Source organism: Cyclopterus lumpus, chromosome 13 (genome assembly GCF_009769545.1).
Source record: "Cyclopterus lumpus isolate fCycLum1 chromosome 13, fCycLum1.pri, whole genome shotgun sequence".
NCBI lineage: Eukaryota > Metazoa > Chordata > Actinopteri > Perciformes > Cyclopteridae > Cyclopterus > Cyclopterus lumpus.
The window spans coordinates 2,827,578-2,848,756 of NC_046978.1; the positions used below are offsets into that span (position 1 = coordinate 2,827,578).

Here is a 21,179-nt window from a genome sequence, read left to right on the forward strand (position 1 = left end):
GCTCCATAAGACTGTTGTATTGACACAATACATGTGTATGCTACAAGCACAGGTAACATCTCCATGGAGCAATATTTAAATCAGCTTTTTCCTTTTCTTTCGGCATTAAAAATATTGTTCTATTTTGATCAGGAATCATTTGGACCTAATTTTAAAGTGATAAAACAATTGTTTGTTTAAGGGCTCATACAAGTGAAAGTAGAGGAACACCAGCTCATTGTTACTGATGAGGGATCAAATGTATCTGGCTGAAGATATTTAACCAAGACCCCAACTGAGCATCAGCAATGTAAGGCAACTGCAATCTTTAAAGTGTTCACACTATAATGTTCAATGTTTTGTGTGAAATGGGCTTTTGTCAATTGCACAAATTCACAGTTGTACATACAAAATCATATTATTTATCCAAACATCTGAAAACAGAAAAATCCAAAGATTCCCCGTCCATCTAAAAACAAAGTATACATTACAATGTGTGTAATTTCTGCAGATCACATTGAGTCTAGTTTACCGCTCTTGTGTTAATATCTCACATACACATTTCCCATCGCTCAAAGTAATTAGGAGCCAGCTGTCTGTTTAGCCTCACCGCTCTGCTCCGACAGTAGAATAGTTCACACTTTCATTTCATTTTGATATATTATCGTTTCTTTTCCAATATACTGTATGTGCCAGTTTTCATCTCTGTGGTGTACATTGTGCATGTCCAGAATAAATGTTACCATGCATGGTCCAAGTTTCTGCCTTTTGATCATACGGTTTATGAAGAGACAGGGAGTGTATTCAACCATGAACCAAAGTACACTTATTAAAAGACAAAAAACATTTCAACCCCACTGTAACGCTAGAGTTAATGTCCACATCAACAGTGGGGAAAAAGGAATGACTGATAGTGAACGTACATTTTGCAGTTGTTTAAAAAAATAAAATAATGAATGTCATCTATGGTGCAAAAATGATAACGGTTGAGAAAAGAGGTATAAGCATCAAAATCATGGAAGCAAATGGTCTTTGATCAAGCTCACATTAAAGGAGGGTGGACACGATTACATTTTACTGAGACTTAATCAGAGATTGATATGCAATGCTGTGGCACTGGAGTGCACTGGGCCTGTATTACACAGCTGTTGCATTTCATATAGCTAGACGCTGTACACACAGCAGGTCCTGGTGCACAATTGTGCCTCAGGACACAAACACCATTTATCATGGCTGCCACAGCTGTGGGTTATGAATGGCTCTAGAATACTGAGGAACCCAGTTCTGAAACAAACTTCTACCATTGGCGGTAGAGGCCTTTTCTGTAGGTTCAGATGTATATAGTGTGTTCTTTGAAACCATACCTATGCCAATCTTGAACTTCACTGAAAAGCCTTGGAATTCATCGGTTAACATCACAAGACACAGCTTAAAATAGCCGTCTAGTTCTCAGACAGACAGTTATGTCCCATCTCAGCCGCTGTTATGAAACAGACTTTATGCGCGTTAGTGTAGGGCGACCCTTCCGAGTGAGAGGATGTGGCGCTTAGTTTGAGAGGCTGACATTTTACATCTTACCGACAGCGTGTACACATGTCTGGATGCACAGGGTTTCCATCCGGGAAGGAAGTGAGATATTCAGGGGAAGATGGCGACGGGTTTCTGTACTTTCCTTCTTGTGAGGAAAGCATGAAACACAAGAGGAAAAAAATAATTCATCCTCTCGAGTTTGTTGAAGTGAGCCGAATGATGTGAGACATAAAACACATCGTTTCTCACAGTTTCCTTACTTTTAAAATTCCTACACCCCCACCAAATCCAGCCGGAAAGCGGCCGCTTCCCAGAAGAATGCCTCAGATCTCACCAAGACACTCGTCACTCTGTGTTTCAAGAAATAAATAAACCAAATTGAGGTGCATGAGCTCTGTAAGACGAACTACACGTGCAGAATGCTTATCTCCTTAACCCGATGCACCATTTCTTTGCTTCTATATTAATGCTCTAAATATGAAACAGAGAATCTTTAACAATTCATCACCAAGCAAAAATGTTAGCAGAACATTTCCTGTTCATTTGTCCCATTGATAAATTCAGCCCGAGATGTAAGTTCCGTGACCACGGGAAGGTTTAAGCACCGATCATGAACCACAGCGTTTAAGGTGAGAGACCAACCAGGGTCCTCATATCATTCCCCATCTCTCTCGCCAACAATACCAAAAAATATGTAGTAAAAATAATATTTTTCACAAGTGGCATCCTAGTGGCTAAACTTGCTTGGAAATGAGGCCCAATACACTTTTCAGTAGAGTTCACATCATATATTTTGAAAAATAAATTGTTTAAATATTCAGTATCTAGTAGTGTCGCACACTTTTTTTCACATATTGAAATGAATAATTTATTAATTCACATTTTACAGTTCACAATGAACTAACCATCCCACAACTAAAAGAATGATGCATCACACATTCTCCATCGCTTAACACTTCCCTCAGTTTCTCTCTGTGATATATCAATATTATTGATTACAAATTAGTCATATGTGTACTTTTGGTCTCCATTCACTTGTTGGCAGCCCTCCATCTGTCCCACAAGTTCAGTAGTTCATGTTGGCCAAATCGGTTCCCGTCCAAGAACCGGACCAACTGAAATGTCTTTCTGTTCAGAAGCTTCCAGGGTCCTCCGATAACTGAGCTCGGTCTCGTGGGGTTCCCACGTTACGAAGAGCAGATCCATCCCGCTCCTTTAAAGGTTTCACCAGTTCTGGCTTTCAGTGGAAAGCGTAGAGCAGGAGGAGAATGGTGCAAACGCCGATCACTGTGCCGAGGATGAGAGAGTCCCTTCTCTTCCGCAGGTTGATCCGCTGGATGAGATTGTTGATGGTTGGGAAACGATCTGGAAGAATCAAAAGTTAAGGAAGATCACAAATATTTAAATTCAAGAAAAATGTAAGTTACATTTGTTAGCAGGAGTGGATCGAATACTTTGTCTGTCGATGCCATGCAAAAACCTACACAAGTGTGAAATATTGAAGATCTCAGGAACACTCAAACAGGAGTGCAATTGGGCTTCAAAGGCAATTACTAATTATCAAACAGGAATTGCTGTTTTAACCTGCTCTAGCCCTTTACTCAGACCTTTTGGCCTCTACAAAAATCTAAGGATAATTTGGGTGAAAGACTCCGGCACCACCTGGTGCATCGCTATAAATGATCAGATAATGTGGTCACTGAAAAGCAATATGTGAGCATTGACTGAACAACAAAGTCGTGATTTCATACCAAGTCCCTTTCAACTTCCAATCTATTGTGTTATTTCTTCTATTTACACACACACACACACACACACACACACACAAACAAAGGATATTGGCCAGTGTGTTGACCCTGCTCTGTATGGATTTCAAGAAGCCCCGTTGGGAGGTCATGTTCTCCTTGGTCGCCATGGCAATACTAAAAAGACAAGGGAGAGAAATGGATTGAGAGGTGACAATATGCTGCATTTGGTTGCACTCATTAATACTACTTTGACTACAAAAGGAGTGCACATATGATTCTTGCAGATAGGCGATCGAACCGCAGATGTGAGGCATCTGATTCATGGAAAAGAGATGGCAAACTGGTCCATAATGAAGGATTTAAAATTCGCCCATCACTCGTGCTGAGTATTGGAGCTCAGCGGGTGGACACGCCACACCACAAAAAAAACAACCATCGATCATCCCTTCAATCATTGGTATACGAACCGATCACCAAATGGCAAAATCCTTCGTCCAGTCATCTAAATTCAGTCCTGACAAACTGCACCAGGTCTAAAAGGAGATTTCAAGCTTTTGGAGCAGAAAAGCAAATTAAATCCAATAAAAGACCATTTCTAATCAAAAGTTTGTCAGCCAAAAGTATATAAAAGTATTTTAAGGCAATAGACATTTGTTTATAGTTTTTTGTGTGGGTTAAAGCAGTGTTAACAGCTGCACCTCACTCCAGCAATTAAATTAAACTTAGTTTGATATCCTCTGATGTAATGAATACAAATTATTCTGGGGTGACACACAAGTCATTGTATGAGGTTCTCCTTCAGCTTCACGTGGGTGCCGATGTGTGTGAGCCGCCTTCGCTTGAGGAAGGAAGGTATGGAACTGCGGTGCTATCGTAGCTCTCTCAAATTGGGCATCAGCCACTTTCAGTACAGGAAAGTGCAACTGGGCAAAGTTTCAGGCTCTTTGTCTTTCTTCCATGGCATCTGTTACACATAATAATCAATGGCAGGCAGCTACTGAGTCCATGTTTGAGCCCTTTACAATGAGAAAAATGAATCAGCTCCCTAAAACCTTCCGACAAAGTCGAAATAATTATTTATGCATTGTGTTAATATGCTCCAAAAACAACAGTATTATGTAACTCTTGCAACCTGCAGTAAGCAATGTTCGCAGTGTGTGTGTGTGTGTGTGTGTGTGTGTGTGTGTGTGTGTGTGAGATGGCATCTCCTGACAGTCCGCAGTCTTGGCCTGGAGCTGTGTTTTAGGGATCATGTTCTCCTCAGTCAGTAAGAAACACTTTGCTGATTCCAGCAACCTTGACTTTATCTCAATGTTAACCAGCTCATGAAAATCTGGGCTGGAGGATGCTGATTCCTATCACACATTTGATATTTCAGAGACAAAATCCACTAATCAGACTGCTGTCCAAGCCACAGGATAGTTTTACAAGATGCCAGGACTGTGAATGGAAAAGGCAATGTGTGTGTGTGTGTGTGTGTGTGTGTGTGTGTTTGTGTGTGTGTGTGTGTGGAGGGGGGTGGGGGTGGGTTAACTGCTAAGCAACACATTTGTCATTTGTGCAGGTCTGCAGTGAGGGAAAGGAGCAGCGGCCAGCGAGAGATGGATGGTAACTATAAGTACAGTTGCTGCACTTCCAAAACTTTAAAGTGATTGAAACGCCCCCAATTGAATAATCAGTACAAACTGCACTGAAAAGTTAAATTGATTACAAAAAAAAAATACAATACACATTAAAGCTTTGGGGAGGAAGTCAGCTGTAACTCCTACCGCAAAAAACATTAATTTAGCCAAAAAAGAAACGGGTTTCCTGCACCCGCATTTAGCCATGAATGATTCACTTTGGAATAAAATCAGCATCTATGGTAAGGTTTATTGTCCAGGCTGCAGCAATAAAACATTTTGAATGTGTTAGAACTCTGGTTGGCAACTCTAGCCAAATAGTCTTTTTCCCATTACAATGGCTGCTGAGCTTCAAGGGTACAATAGTAGTTAGAGACTTTAAAACTGTACCAAACACAACAACACAGTTTCTCTGTGATGAATTTGAAATATATTTAATCATTGGCCATACCACAAGACTTTATCGTTACATCATCCAGGTGTCACCTGTGTTTCTATGTCAGGAACATTAGGTTCATCATCAAAAATAGAGAATAAAAATGTAAAGCTGTGCCAGCTGTTTTCTCTTTAATGAAAAAGGGTAGTGCTCACATGTGTCAGGAGGCTGTATCATAGGGACTCAAAAAGTGTGTTGTCTGATATACACAGGTACAACGGTTAATTATATCTTCTAAAATTACAATTCTAAAATTGGTTTAGGAAGAAAGTCTTTGGGGTAGAATCTATTAATTTCCTCACTCGGTGTTAGAATTTCTGCCACATAGTGGCTACCGAAGGATGAGGCATAATAAACAAGTCTACAGGTGTACAGCCCAAGCTTAACAGGACCTGTTAGGCGTGACTTATCCAGGTCATGTAAGGTCCACATACTGAAGACTTTGAGTCACCTTCAGCAGGTAGATAAGGGAAGGAAGAAGGAGGGAGAGTGCTGTCACATATGCAAATACACATCTTCCATATGTGGAGGGCAGAAAGTAGGTCTTACCTTATTGTGTCATCCATCAGTCGGTCAGAACTACAGACCAAGAGTAGGAGAGGGGAGCAGAAAGAAAGAGACAAAGACAACAATTAGTAATTGACACGAGACAATGTAGCAAAACATGGAATGGTTGTCAATAAATTAAGTGGGGGCAGTTAGCTTGATCAGTTTCAGATTGGCTGCTATAAATACTGAATTCTGATTATGTGACACTGAACTGGACAATTAACTGAATTAACTGATGATGTTGTTGTTGTTGTTGTTGTCGTCGTCATTGTTTGGGGCTGGATTTCCTTATCTTGTCTTTCTGTATCAATCTCCTCAACTCCCACATCGTGACTAACCGGCCAGTCTGGCAGAACACAGAGTAACGTAATTAGAATCTTCCCACTGACATCATTGTGCTCGCGTCTCTTTGTGCACTCTATGAGATGCTTGCTTTTGTGCTGCAGAGAATATTGGAAGGCAGACACACACACACACACACACACACACACACACACACAAACCTTTTATGCTGTATAAAACTGTTGTAATCAGCTGTGTGTCTCAGGTTGCTCATAACCAATTTTGCTCTTAGTGGTTTATTCCCCGATTGAAATTAATTTGGATAATGTTTCAGAAAACAAACCAATAAAGGGATTGCATGTCATCCTTCAACATCCATTTAACCATCCACATCCTCATTGTGCAGCTCCATATGTGGTCTCTGTTCAGCTCTTGGCATCTTGTAGTCATCCAACCAAAGTGACAGGAGGAGAGGGACGGTCTCAAAAAAATTCCTATCTTAATCCACACCAAACTTTACTGAAACCTTCTCTCATACCTTAACCATCTCAAGGCAAAGTATGTTTAATCTAATGGCTAACCCCATATTATATAAATAAATAAATAAAGTAAAATCTAATCTAATATTACTGGTTTGGTGCTCAATCGCCATCATTTCATGTCAGCTTCTGAAGATGTGTACCAGTCTCTCGCTCCATATGAGAATCATTTTAACAGCATGCACAATACCATGACCCTGAAACTCAAGCAGCAAAATATTATTAATTTCTCTATATTTGTATAATTTAAACCTAATCTTAAATGTTGAATTTTACTGTCAGACTAGACTTCATCGTCTCAAATTGATCCTAATCCTGTACATGAAAGTTGAACGCAAAAGGCAGGTATTTTTATTTTCATTTGTTTCATCGCATGGCAAAGAAATATGTATGAGTTTACACATTAAATAGGGTGAGGTGTGATGTGGTTCTCTGCACGTTTCATCTAACATGCCAGGCAGCCCTCAAGGGAGTTTCAAAAGATCCAGTTTTTAAAAAATTGATAAATATATTGGTGTAATCCCTTTGAGATTAGCGCTGCTAATGGCCTGTAATGTCAGCATCCCTCCCTGTGCTGGTGGGCCAAACCGCACTGACCTCAACCAGTTAACATTTAATTGTTGGGTGTAATTGCTGTAATCCCAGGAGTGTCGCCCATAAAACTGGACCCTGTGTGGGCTGCACTGCCTTCTGTTCTCGGATCATAGCTACGTACACAAGCACCAGTCTGCTATTTGGCAGGAGTTTGTCATTTATCTTGGCTTTGTCACACAGAAATTGAATAATTTACAGGACTCAACTCATTTGATAAAATGGGATATAACTGGCACATCATTCTGAATGAAGGCTGGCAAATTGGCTCAAATGGATTGTGGGAGCAGCAAAGAATACAAAGTACTGGTAGTTACTTAATCTTACTAACCCAGTATGCTTATTTAATTATTAGGCACAGACTATCAAGCTTCACAAAAGATGTATTTTTGAAATAGAAAAAAGAAAGCTAATTTAAGAAGAATATGTTAAGACAAAAAGGCCAGACAGCCACATGACACCAGTCAGAAAATAATGGAAGAAAAAAAGCATCATGGTGAACGGACAAACGACTGGCAGAGAAAAACAAACCTTCAATTGTAAGACTGCCAACATTGTTCACCTTATAAATCCTGACTTGAAGAGCAAAAGAGAGAATGGCTGTGAGCCGAGGGGAGCATTAATTTATGGAGCTTTTTTATGCAAGGATGAGATGTGGCAAAAGATTTATGCGTAATTCCCCGCCATCATCAAGCTGCAGCCGTAGTTGTGAGATTGATTGTACGATCACATTCATATATGTGGCCATCTGGGGTTTCAGCGCCGAGTGGGTTCCTTCCGTTTTCCTTGTCATTGGCATATTGCTGAAGTCATTATATAGCTCATTAGCTCCAAGCTAATTGCTTTTCCCAGTGTGATGTACCCACCCATCCTTACGCCCATGTTCTCTTGCCATCTCAGGCCATTCTCACTCTCACACACACAGAAACTTACAGACTGCTTACAGCTCCTTTGCATTCAAAAGGATATCCGCATTTGCAGTGTTATGCAGGTACCACCCATGACTTCAAAGATTAATAGATAATCAAAATAATAACCAATGTTGTTTTGTGTTGACTCATCAATTATTCGACTATTCAAGTGGTATTCTGGAAGAAAATGTTTTACAGCAACTTTCTGAGAGTAATGCGGTGTCAAGTTGGCTTTTAGAGCAATGTGAGGCAATGAATACAATCAGCCAGGTAAACAGTCTAGGAAACAGTCAAGCACATCTTGGCAACAAATGTATGTATGTGTATGTGTGTGTGTGTGTGTGTGTGTGTGTATATATATATATATATATATATATATATATATATATATATATCCCGCGACCCTAATGAGGATAAGCGGTATTGAAAATGGATGGATGGATATATATATATATATATATATATATATATATATATATATATATATATATATATATATATATATATATATATATATATATATATATATATATATGCTGAACAGTTCACAGTGGCTCGATCCCTAGAAGCGTCAGTGTGTAACTATGATAACGTAGTGCGTTTAGAGTAATAATAATAATAATAATAATAATAACTAGAAATTCCCCCCCCGGGAAATTTAGATGGTGTGGCTTTCGCCGAAACGGCGTCGTCGTCGGAGAGAAAAGACCGAGCCGAACGCGCCGATATATCGGATATCTTTGTGGAGTAAATATAACCGGAGTTACCGTGAAGCTCTTTCACCGCCGATCGCTCTATAAAAGACGTTTGACGCGCACGTGACGTTTTAGTGAGGGGGGGGAGAGAGAGAGTTCTACCAAACAATTTAAAACATTGTAAAGAAAAATACGATCAAATCACCAAAATAGTTTTATCGTTAGAGAGGAAAGACTGAGCCGAACGCGCCGATATATCGGATATCTTTGTGGAGTAAATATAACAGGAGTTACTGTGAAGCTCTTTCTCCACTGATCGCTGTATAAAAGAGAGTTCTACCAAACAATTTAAAACATTGTAAAGAAAAACACGATCGAATCACCAAAATAGTATTATCATTAGAGAGGAAAGACTGAGCCGAACGCGCCGATATATCGGATATCTTTGTGGAGTAAATATAACAGGAGTTACTGTGAAGCTCTTTCTCCACTGATCGCTGTATAAAAGAGAGTTCTACCAAACAATTTAAAACATTGTAAAGAAAAACACGATTGAATCACCAAAATAGTATTATCATTAGAGAGGAAAGACTGAGCCGAACGCGCCGATATATCGGATATCTTTGTGGAGTAAATATAACAGGAGTTACTGTGAAGCTCTTTCTCCACTGATCGCTGTATAAAAGAGAGTTCTACCAAACAATTTAAAACATTGTAAAGAAAAACACGATCGAATCACCAAAATAGTATTATCATTAGAGAGGAAAGACTGAGCCGAACGCACCGATATATTGGATATCTCGGTGGAGTAAATATAACTGTAGTTACTATGAAGCTCTTTCAGAGCTGATGTCTTTGTGTGTACGCGCGCGCGCGCGCACGCACACGATGTGTGTGCGTGCGCGCGCACACGCTGTGGCTGTGTTACTGTACAAAGACATGCACCCAAATCTATCTTCCTCTCTGTGAACTGCACTGAGAACACTTACAGAGTGAAGCAGGCACGCGTGCGCGCGCACATACACATACGGCGTGTGCAGGCGCGCGCGTGTGCGCATGCACACACATCGTGCGCGCGTGCGTGTGTGTGCGCGCGCGCGTACACACAAAGACATCAGCTCTGAAAGAGCTTCATAGTAAGTTATATTTACTCCACCGAGATATCCAATATATCGGTGCGTTCGGCTCAGTCTTTCCTCTCTAACGATAAAACTATTTTGGTTATTTGATCGTGTTTTTCTTTACAATGTTTTAAATTGTTTGGTAGAACTCTCTCTCCCCGCCTCACTAAAACGTCACGTGCGCATCAAACGTCTTTTATAGAGCGATCGGCGGTGAAAGAGCTTCACGGTAACTCCGGTTATATTTACTCCACAAAGTCTTTCCTCTCCGACGACGACGCCGTTTCTCTTGGCGACGTCGACGCCCGCGCGCCTCCGGACGCCTCTCGGCGAAAGCTGGGGGGGGAATTTTCTAGTTATAACATACCGTCTTATTTATTAAATTTTGTTCCCCCCCTTTAAAATGGTAAAAAAATGAATCCAATAGAAAGGAATAGTTTCCAATTTGCCTCGCTTCACAAAAAGAATTGCGGTAAAAAACATCCTATGTTTGACAGGATGTCCTTATCAGAGTGACCACTACCATTAGAGCATTTCCTACAAGAACTTTTAATGGACCTGCCCTCCCATGTTTTAGTTTATTCATGAACACGGACATTATGGCAGAGAGAGATGGAAAAACAGATGAACACAGGACTAGGGAGAACAGGTCACTCCCACACAGTGAGGCGTGCAGCTTTTTAATTAAAAACTGGTAATGGATCGGTACTCAGTATCTGCCAATACCCAACGCCCTGGTACTGGTATTGCTATCAGGACTGAAAAAGTCAGATGAGTGAATCCTTAAACCAGAACTCAAAGACAATATAAATATCAACAACACTTACTTTACAACATCAAATTAAATTCAGCCAATACTAATAAACACTAGCTTAAGTTTTGTCTCTTGAATCGGCAAAAAGATGAACCATCCTAAACTCTGAATGCAGCACCAAATAGCCATTTGCGTCTGCTGCCCCCACCTTGGCAGTAGCCGCTGGATGTCTGAAAGCACCTTAAGTGTCATTCCTATTTACTGCTCTCCTGCAGCCAAAGCGTTTCAAACACAATGTATAGGGAGGTCTGACTGATGAAGAACTAAAGAGGAGGTTATCTTAAACATTAATCAGGGCATGTCACTCTGATTAGATTCAGGCTGGCAAGCACTCCATCAACTGCAGACATTTGTAGATTAACTGGATGGGACTTTTTTCTTTGGTAAGTGATTAGTCTTAGCTGATCAGTTTGGCAATGCTTGTACCAAGACTTGCCAATATATTATAGACACACACACACACACACACAATACCTCTTAAGCCATCACTGCAAATTTATATTGATCATACATTACATCATCCACCCTAAAACCATTGTTGAGACAGATAATCTAAAAATGTGAATACTCATTTAAATGCACTTGCCGCCGTTCACTTCACAGAATATTAAATAAAATAAACATTTAAAATAGTTCTAGATAGACAGATGACACAAGTTCACATAAGACACCTCAATATTCATAAAACTGTCTTTTATGAAAAGCGCGTCATCGCAGACAGTCTCAGGAAGCATGAAAAAGATCAAGAGCGTTTTAACTCAAATCTATCATTGAGTGTCTGTGTTCTGCCTTCAGTGAGACTTCAGACCATTTCTCGGGTCACTAACACATTTTAGTCCTTTTCGCTTCAGGTCCTCTTTTCTGTTTTATGGCTCTAATAGGATCAATCAAGCGTAACTCGATCCTCATCTCCAATCTCCTTTCCCCTCCCAGTTGTATCAATGGTCTGGGGAACCCCTTTAATATGGGATGTGGTTTCACAAGATAATTGTATTATCGATATCTGATCAATCGAGGGCTTGACTGCTGGGAATACCAGTGGCTGCATGAAGCTGAAGAAGGTCCAACGCAATTTGTGACAAGCCAATTGTGTTCTCATTTCACTTTGCTATGATCATCAGATAAATGAAAAAGTGCCTTGTCTTCCTTTCCTCTCTCAAGCCAGAATCCAAGGTACAAGGCAGACTGTTTTCAGGGCCAATCCCTCAGTGGCAGGACAGGAAGAATGACTCTTTGCTTCAGTGCATGAATCCATTAGGATTTTACTTAAGATTGTCCTAGTTGTGTCATAGTGAGTATCATAATGCCACTTGACACAACGTCTGAGTGTCTATGTAAATCTTGAAAACCCCTGAGGAGCTAAACTGATAGAATTCTAGTGCTATTAAACTTCATTAAGGAATTCACTTAAGGAGTCTAGTGGTCGTGCATTCTGCAGCTACATCCCTCTCTTGGAAACATTTTTCCTCTTAGTCAATAGAGAATACCGATTTCTAAAATGTATTGTAAAATGTGTAAACCGGGTTTAAAAATTCGACTAGTGTGCCATGTCGAAACCGGTAAAGCCAGTTTTGGAATTAGTTAAAAGGTCTTTTATGAGGGATAGTTGAGATATTCTTCCTTTGAGAGGTTGAAAGAGGAAGCAAATATTTAGCCACAGAGTGAATCAATCGGGCTGCTTTGTATTAGCCATGTTCAAATGACCAGATGCCTGGCTCATGTTAAAAGCTCTTCGGTGTGTTATTTGTGTTTTGTTTCATTGTGTGTGTGTTCCCTGCTGACATCCAATTTTACTTTCAACATAGGGTGCCTCTCACACTCACACACACACAGATTTCACAAACTGTGCTACCTCATGCAGTTCTGCAGTGCTGGAGTCAGCCAAATGATAGTAGGACACTAATGAGGTTGCTGGCAGATCATATTGTACTGTGTCTGTGTCAAAAGTACACCCAACGTGTTCAGAGATGCTAAGTTGTAGAAAACATGTTGGAATAGCTTACTCTGCATCATAAGACAATAACGTAAATCCCCTGGATGTACAGCTCTAGAAAAATGGCAGCTATTTTCTATATTTATTTACTGCATTACAACAGTTGGATTCTTGATTTCTTCACATTCCTCAGACACAGCAAAGAAAGGTGATGGGAACTTACTTTCTCAGATGCTCATGCTCCTTTAGAAACATCTCTGTTCTTCTGTTGTTGACCCCGGAGCCACTCTTGTAGGACCTGAAACGGGACCGCAGACACAATGGTAAAAACAACGTTGTCACTTTGAATAAGGTCCCAAATTAAAAGAATGCTATGGAACAATATTTTCTTTTTGTGTGACACAACACTCAAAACGGTGAGTGTATAGACACTCTCACTATTCAGGCAAAGTCAAAAACATTTAAAAAAAGATCCAGACCTACAGTATCTTAGGTTAGGGGGGAAATGTTTTGCTGCTACAGTGCCTTGCACCCCTCTTGGCATTTTTCCTATTTTGTTGCACTATAACCTGGAATTAAATGGATTATATGTAATGGACCTACTCAAAACAGTAAAAATATGTAAAGTGAAAGAAAAACTGGTTTTATATGCCTTTTGGAAAACTCTAAATGTGTTTTCTTCTTCTTTTTTTCTTCCTTTAAGCAATGTCTTTTTTTCCAACCACTTTTCAGAAAGCCTTGCTCTGTGGAGTGTACTGGTTAAAGTGGTCCTCTGTACAGGCTGAAGCTTCCAAGCACTTTCAGGGTCATCTTTGGTCTCTTTGCTGCCTCTCTGATTAATGTCCTCCTTGTCTGCCGTGAGTATTTGTCCTCTCTTAGTAGGTTTGTTACTGTGCCATATTTTTTTTCTATTTTGTAATAATGGATTTAAATAGCGCTTCTGGTGACAATTTTGCACGCAGGTGGACTTTATTTAACTAATGCTGTGACTTCTGAGGGTAATTGGTAGCACTAGAACTTATTTAGGGGCTTCACAGCAAAGGGGATGAATACAAATGTATGCACCGCTTTCTTTTGTTTTCATTTCACCACTTCTGACAGTTTTGTGTTTTACATTTTTATTTCAGGTTTTAATGCAACAAAATAGGAGAAGATCTGTCAGTCTTGTCTACACAAGCTCGGCCATCCCACTGAACATTAGGATGTTAAAAGGTGTCACATTAATGGTGTGGTGGAGCCTTACTGGTTCACACAAACTGCAAACACATGCGGCCTAAAGCTCTTTATCTAACTAGCTCACTGCAGAAACATATTCTTTTCCTATGCATTGCAATATTTAATCCGACCCACTGACAAAAAGCACAGGCATAACTCTTGTGGGGCAGTTGGCGCCAATACCCCTGCATTTATTGCTTTACAGTGAAAGCCGCTGTGGTTCACCAATGGAAAGCTTTTAATGTGAAAAGAGCAGCAGCAGGAAATATTTGGTTTGCATTAGCAGTAACTTAACGCAGTGTGGTTGCAGTAGAGCAGATAAGAAACTAGACTGTTAATGTTTGGTTAAGAGCAAGGAAATGGTGGAGGAGTGGAACAAACCATCGTACATTACACAGAAGCTTCTACCATAATGAAAGCTAATCAACTGCATGGTCACGTACGTTGAGCCCATTAGTTTACTGAAACAACACAACAATTACAGCTCTGCATGCTACAACAGCTAAAATACTGGGCAGTGGGAAAGGGCCAAAGCCATGGAGCTGGCTGGCCTGACCAGCTCCTCAACAAAGCTTTGGAGAAGGTGAGAGGGAGTCTAGAACGGTGTACAGTTCATTTACTATTCTATGCATTGACTCTGCAAGAGACCACTGATTCCACGCACTTACTGATAGCATGATGACGGGGCGTGCTCTAGTATAAAGCTATCCGGTAGCAAAATAGTCAAAGTTAATGGATGGGTTGTTATACCACTCACAGAGCAAACACATCACACTCATTCTCTTTTGAATCAGCCACTCTGTGATAGCTGTAGCATGAGCAGTCCAAGAACAAATGTGCCTACTTCATCCCCAGAGCGCCATCCAAAGGCGTTAAATGGAAATACTATATTTTAGTGCGCACACAGCACGCTCCATAGGGGCTACCTTAAACGCCCCACCAGCAGAGCTGATGTCTTTGTGGGGCTAGAATTGCCCACACTGGCGTTAGGAGCGTTAGGTCTGAGCTCAGCTCTACTCCATTCTACTGTTATGAATGGTGCGTGTGTGTATGTGAACGCATGAGCACATGTTTCGTTGACAGAGTCTGCAAGTACATAGAAAGATACAGACAGTTTACTACATGCCCTAGATCTCTACTGCCCTCTGCCTGACAAATGGGACAAAAGGCTCAGCTGCAGCTGAAACGGCCATCGCTGTATCAATGGCATGAAGCCAACACATACCAACCTTACCATTTTGCTTTCCAGACACAACTTAAACTGCATTATCTTACATTATACAGTTTAAGTTGCGCGACTATTAACACTTACACACGACATTATGGTGTTATGATGGAAGTTCTAAACTAGGCTGCAAAAATATGTCGGACTTCCTTTTTGTTTGACAAAATGCCAATGTCATAAAATATTGGGCCCCTGCTTGTGTGATACAAGTAAATTATTTTTGTCATTTTTACATTTCATGAATTTTTCTTTTAATGCTGTACACTTGTGAGTAAACTTCCATGACTTTCTCTGTCACCTTTGAAGAGATCAGATGAAAAGTGTCTTAGCTTATATTTTAGTTCATCATGAGATGCATTACAGTCAAGACAGTTCAACAGATCAAGTCTATAAAATACAATAATAGGTTATCCTTCCAGCTGTCCAGGTTCGACTGCTTACATATATTCTCAAGTCCTAACTTATCCCGTTCCCAAGCCCCACCAGCAGTTGTAATTCTCCTACCTGTAAGCTCAGACAGTTCTCTCATTAGCAGCCCCCAGGTACATTAATCATCGTAAGCCTGAGCAATGGGTCAACAAGACCGGCTCATTTCCATGCATTAGATTCATCAGCAGTGAGCCCATTAGTCAGGTCAGTGGCACTCCTTAGAAATGTGATTTAATGAGAAGATTGAGGGAACTGTTGCATGTACTGCTGACCTCATGGGATGGAACTTACCGAGTAGATAAACACTAAATGTAATTGCTAAAGTGCAGCGAGACTTCAGATTAGCCAATAATGACTTGGTAGTGCATTGATACAAGTAGTTTTAATATAGGTTAACTTAAATAATATAAGTAGTTGTTGAATAAGAGATAATACAAAACAAACAATTCTTTGTATTCTACCCATGTATAAATAAAGAAACCTATTGAGTGAAAAAGTGCTGTGTTCCTCCGCAACTCTGACAAAATCAGCATCACCATTCCTTAACCATGATATCAATAAACCCGTTCGTACTATAATCATACAAACAAAAGCAGCCTTACGTAGTAAGCCAAGCACTATCCAGCATTATCTATAGAAAGCATGAAGGCAGCCTGTACAAGTTATATATCCCCCAAATATTATGTATACAAGTAAGTTTATGATGACACTTATATAACTGTTGCCAGTAAATACCAATGGGAAGAAATCAAAACATTTAGTATAAGAACGGACAACTTATTATGAACTAGACACGTCTTTAAATGGGTTTATGTGTGAGAAGGATATCTGATAAAAAGTGACTGAGGCCTAAGGGACATGTATGCCTGCATGATGCATCCACAGACTATCTGCATACTACAGTTAATGGATGGAACGGGATCAATAGGAATCCTGCAGTGCTCACCGTATGCTCACTGCTGCGTCTTATAGATCAATAAGCCATTAAAAAAAAAAAACACAAGAGTCATGGTTTGTGGGGGCCTCCATCTCGTTTCAATACACTAACTCACAATCGGAGCAGAGGACACACTTTTTCAATACAAGGCGACGAGGACATGAATCTTCTTAGGTTTTAATGGCCAACATTTTTAAAGAGCAGGCCAGTTGGAAGCCAAACTACCCCTCTAAGGATAAGGTCTACAACATAAAACACTGAATAATGCTTGACAGTTTTTAGTCCTCCACAGCCACTAAAATCAAACACAAGCAATGCATCACATGACAATAGTATTTGTTTTGTATGCAAATACCATCAACAGCTTTATGTGTGCAAAACAATGCATGTTGGCTCTGACACCTCATTTACTGTACCTTTAGCAGTCAATACAGTTAGCAATAGTTATGTGCACTGCATTTGGGTTTGCAGTGTCAGTAAACTACAGAATCCATATTCCCATAACTTTGGACACATGCTGGTAAATTACCTGCATGGTCAAATTAACCAAAAGGTGTCGTGACTGGGTACTCACTCAATGTCTTTCCTGACAGAACCAAGCAGGTCTTCCCTTTCCCTGATGGCCAAGAAGTTGCCTTTGGTTTTGTGGAATTCCTGCGTGTAATCCTGCATAGAAAACCAATCAAAGTGAAAATGAAGGAGGGGTTGAGGAGGATCAAACAGTGAACACCAAGAGGACTAACACGGAAACACTGCTTCAGAATGTTGTTGCGTTTTGGAGAGAATTTATTTCTTCACAGAAAATATATAGAGTACCACAAATAGTTGAGCAAGAAGAATAACTGAAAACTACTTGGGAAGAATGAGAGGACAAACCTGTAGGATGTCTCTGTGTCTCTGGAGCGTGTGCATGAGGGCAGCATTGAGAGAAGCTGTGCCCGGGGTGTTGGTGTACTCTGCCATCTTGTCATTCACTAAAGTCAGCTGACAGAGAAATGAAAATTAATGGATTGACAGATGGAAGACATCAGGGGAACCAGAATAGCAGCAGAAAAGGGAAAGACTCACACAGAATCCCAATACAATATGAGCAATATGCAAAACACGGTAATACACAAATAACATTAATCAATTCAAGAATGAACCCTTTATATCAAAGGGAGGTCTTTCACACCAAATAACCAAATGATACAAAACAAACTTGGGATAACTGCAACTAGTATCTCTAGTAATTGTATCAAATTAAAAAGTTACACTTTTTGAAAGAATTCTGTTGAACTGAGTCAAATACATTAAAAGCACTTTCGGGTCCAGTGCAAACCATGCAAGGAAGTGGCGCATGCAGTCTGCTCTTTCCTTGACGGCATAAATCCAATACTGTTCTTATTACAGTCTTTTTGTTGGCCTTTTACGGGCCACTGGCTCATGAAAATGTACTTACTTTGGCCAGCAGCTGTTCAATCTCCACTGACATGGTGTCAAACATCCTGTCTTGGGTAGAATTGTTTAGCAGTGGGGTAGTGTCTGACCTTGAGGAGGCAACAAAAGAATGGAGAACAATTACGAAGATCACTATAAATTGTGCCGTTTTTTGTGCCGATATGTGAAGTGTGACTTCACGTATGTTATTATTACAAGTTTTTCTCAAATTATATTATCCATTGACAAAATATAATGTGTTGAATATCAATTGTTGGTGCTAAACTTAAGGACTAATGATTGTGTGATGAATCGTGTGCAGTTGTGTTCAAACTTTGTTGAACAAATGACATGAATTTGGCTCCAAATGAAAATACATGTTGAATTAGAAATGACTTACTATTAACTTTAATAAGTAATGTTCATGGAAAATATTTTACTAACACAATCCACGAAGGCAAAACGTAAGACATGCATCTGGGAAACAGACACTACTCCCTCCATAGAGATCTTAAGAGTGATTAACATTTTATTAGATTATATTACATGGGTAACTTGGGGACTTGTATGCATCAAACCTTTACCCCTTGGCAACAAAGAATGTTTTATATAGACCGTTTCTAGCCAAATTATTTTTAAGAATCAAAATATTGAAGGTATGCTAGATCTCAAATGTCAGTCCCTCCAGCTCACAAGTAGTGGCTTGATTAATACAAGAACCAAAAAGGTAAACTATTAGTGTTACAATAATAAAATATCCAGATGAAAGTTCTCCTCAACTTGCCTAACGCCAAGGACAGTGTAGCTAGTGAACAACACCTTTGGAGTTGGTATGGATTAAATATATTGTTCAGACACTTCCTTCCTGCCAACCCTTTCCTGTGGTGGCAAGTCTCCTCCCAAATATCCAGGACCTCTGACCTACAAGGCCCCTTTTGGACTGTTACTTAAATTCTCACTAACTCAAGGACATGTCCTACCATACGGTAGATTATCACCCACATATTAGTTAAGTATTAAGCATGGATCCCTTCACTAACACAAATGTGAATGATTTAAATTACTTTGAAATGCAATTAACAATTGTTTTGATTATCAAGTTATCTGACAATTCTTGATTCACTTTTAAATCATTCTTTGCAGGAACCCACGGTGACATCTTTAAATTCTTTGTTTTATCTAACCATGGATATCAAATCCAATGATATTGAATGACTATCATTAATGACAAAGAAAAGCAGGAAACCCCTTTTCGCCATTTGGGCATTTATACTTTATATTAATGATTAATCGATTATTAAAACAGTTGCAGATTCATTTTCAGTTGACAACGTCCCAATCAGGTTAAATATGTTCTTGCCTTAAATGTACCTGGTAGTAGTAAATAGCAGTTCGACTTGCTGCGTGTACTAGTAGTTATTTAACTGTGTAGTCTCCAGTTAAGCTACCTTTGCCTCTGCTTCCTGACATCCCGACCTGTATGACTGAGAACAATAAACTTTTGCTCTGTGCGGTTGTTTTAACTCCGCAGGGGAGACGGATCTTACGTGTCTCCTCGACGTCCATCCCTGGAGCTGCTGTAGCTGGTGCACAGTTTACTGAAGGAGACCAACTTCAGGTCGAGTTCAGTCTCCAACTGCCTGGCCTGCTTTCGCAGATCTGTAACAGAGTCACACAGAGACACAGAGACACAGAGACAGAGAGAGAACAATTAAGCGCTTAACAGCGGCTCATTTTAGTTTATTGCCACAGCCATAAGCAATGGTGATAAAAGCAACGCTTATTGACATGGACGTAGTAGCTAGCTAATTTACATCAACTGAGGGGAAGAAATACACAGGTCTAATGGTTGTGACAGCTGGTTCAACGGACTTTCAATATGTGTGGTTGATAAATTGGTCATTGGTAATATAGATTGAACTAACGTTAACAGTTTAAGGAATAACGTTAATTTACACGGAGATGTGTCAGCTAGCTTGTTTGGGAGCTCGTCGTTGTAGAGACACGTCTGCGTTTAAACCATGGCTGCGAGCCAAACGCGACGACAGCGGCACTGGCAGGCTAACTGTTGGAATTATGAATGACTAGCTGTCGCTTTATTTTCTGTTTTCTTAAATGGAGCCTCCCTTACCTTCCCAGTAGTTGCTGCCTCCTATTCCTGCCATCTTTGTTGTCCTGCGACGTCACCTATTTCCGGGGCCCGGGTGTGTCACGTGTCAGAACCAGAACGAGACGTTCCACTTACACAAAAAAATTAAAAAAGAGCCACTCGTTTTTATCGCCCTCAGCGAAGTCTCTCAGGCAACACATTACCCAGGATCCACCATGCTCCACATATACCAGCCGATAACAGCGCCACCTAGAGGTAATGTGGGCTTCCACACTAAGTTTCAACAATTTGTAAAATGTTGCGTTCACTTCGAAGAAGCATACTGACGGTTCGGAGAAAAAAATGGATACATCATGCAGATACACCATATATTGTAGAGCATATGTATATTGGCAAATTGTGTGATAGTTGATGTCACTTTTGTATTTTTGTACTGTTTTTGTACTGTTATACGGTACCACTACGATAATTGTTGAAGTAGTTGAAGTTACTTTTGCATCATATGGCAGTTTTTCAAAAGACGTTAGTTTGTGTCTTTTAATACACGTAGCACACACACACCATCAATATTTTATTGATGAATGTTGACAAATAACAGGATGTTAAAATGTTTCAAGCTGAAATAACCACGGTTGAACAGCTGATCAACTTTTGTTTTGCTTGTGCAATATAGATTATATGCATCACACATTCCCAGAAAATCCTCTTTCTTTAGCTCTAATAAAATACTAACAATATCAAGATCTCATATTGTCACTCTGATTGTGGTTCCCCCCATGTTGGAAAATTAACTTAACAATGCCTCTTTCACTCACACGTGCAGGTACATATTCACACATTAGATTGGGTTTCAGTGTCTTGCTCAAGTACACTTTGATACTAGAAAGGAGGAGCAACCGATTGAATCACCAACCTTGCCTGTAATTAAATGAGGACCTGATTGACCCAAATGAGTCACAGTGACCTCCTATCTCCGTAATTATTCAAAAATAGCACACGGTTAAAGGAAATCAAGAGAGGTTGGTAGGTGTTTTAAATGTTTTATGAGTATTTGTGCATTGTTAGAATGTCATGATCACACGTTTTATTGAATG

At 40.0% G+C, this 21,179-nt stretch overlaps 1 protein-coding gene across 2 annotated transcripts; it reads right to left on the reverse strand.

Annotated features, from left to right (window-relative positions):
* Nucleotides 1-2,282: 2,282 nt before the first annotated feature.
* gosr1 (golgi SNAP receptor complex member 1) lies at nt 2,283-20,265 on the reverse strand. Of its 2 annotated transcripts, XM_034548158.1 has the most exons (9): nt 20,107-20,262; nt 19,523-19,634; nt 17,998-18,085; nt 17,433-17,540; nt 17,131-17,222; nt 12,974-13,048; nt 5,865-5,894; nt 3,349-3,431; nt 2,283-2,874 (listed from the first exon to the last, which is right to left on the reverse strand). In XM_034548158.1, exons 1-9 carry the CDS (start codon nt 20,138-20,140, stop codon nt 2,750-2,752), a joined length of 747 nt encoding a protein of 248 aa, XP_034404049.1. In that variant the 5' UTR covers nt 20,141-20,262; the 3' UTR covers nt 2,283-2,749. The 2 variants fall into 2 exon arrangements, with proteins under 2 accessions (XP_034404049.1, XP_034404048.1); XM_034548157.1 differs by having other exon boundaries at nt 2,283-3,431; nt 20,107-20,265.
* Between the last annotated feature and the right edge of the window lie 914 nt (nt 20,266-21,179).

Excerpts from the sequence above, each read along its gene's own strand:
- gosr1 (XM_034548157.1), bottom strand. The coding sequence starts at position 20,140 with ATGGCAGGAATAGGAGGCAGCAACTACTGGGAAG. Across the intron at positions 17,541-17,997 it reads TTGAACAGCTGCTGGCCAAA|CTGACTTTAGTGAATGACAA; the intron begins GTAAGTACATTT and ends TTTCTCTGTCAG. Across the intron at positions 13,049-17,130 it reads TCTGTCAGGAAAGACATTGA|GTCCTACAAGAGTGGCTCCG; the intron begins GTGAGTACCCAG and ends GTCCCGTTTCAG.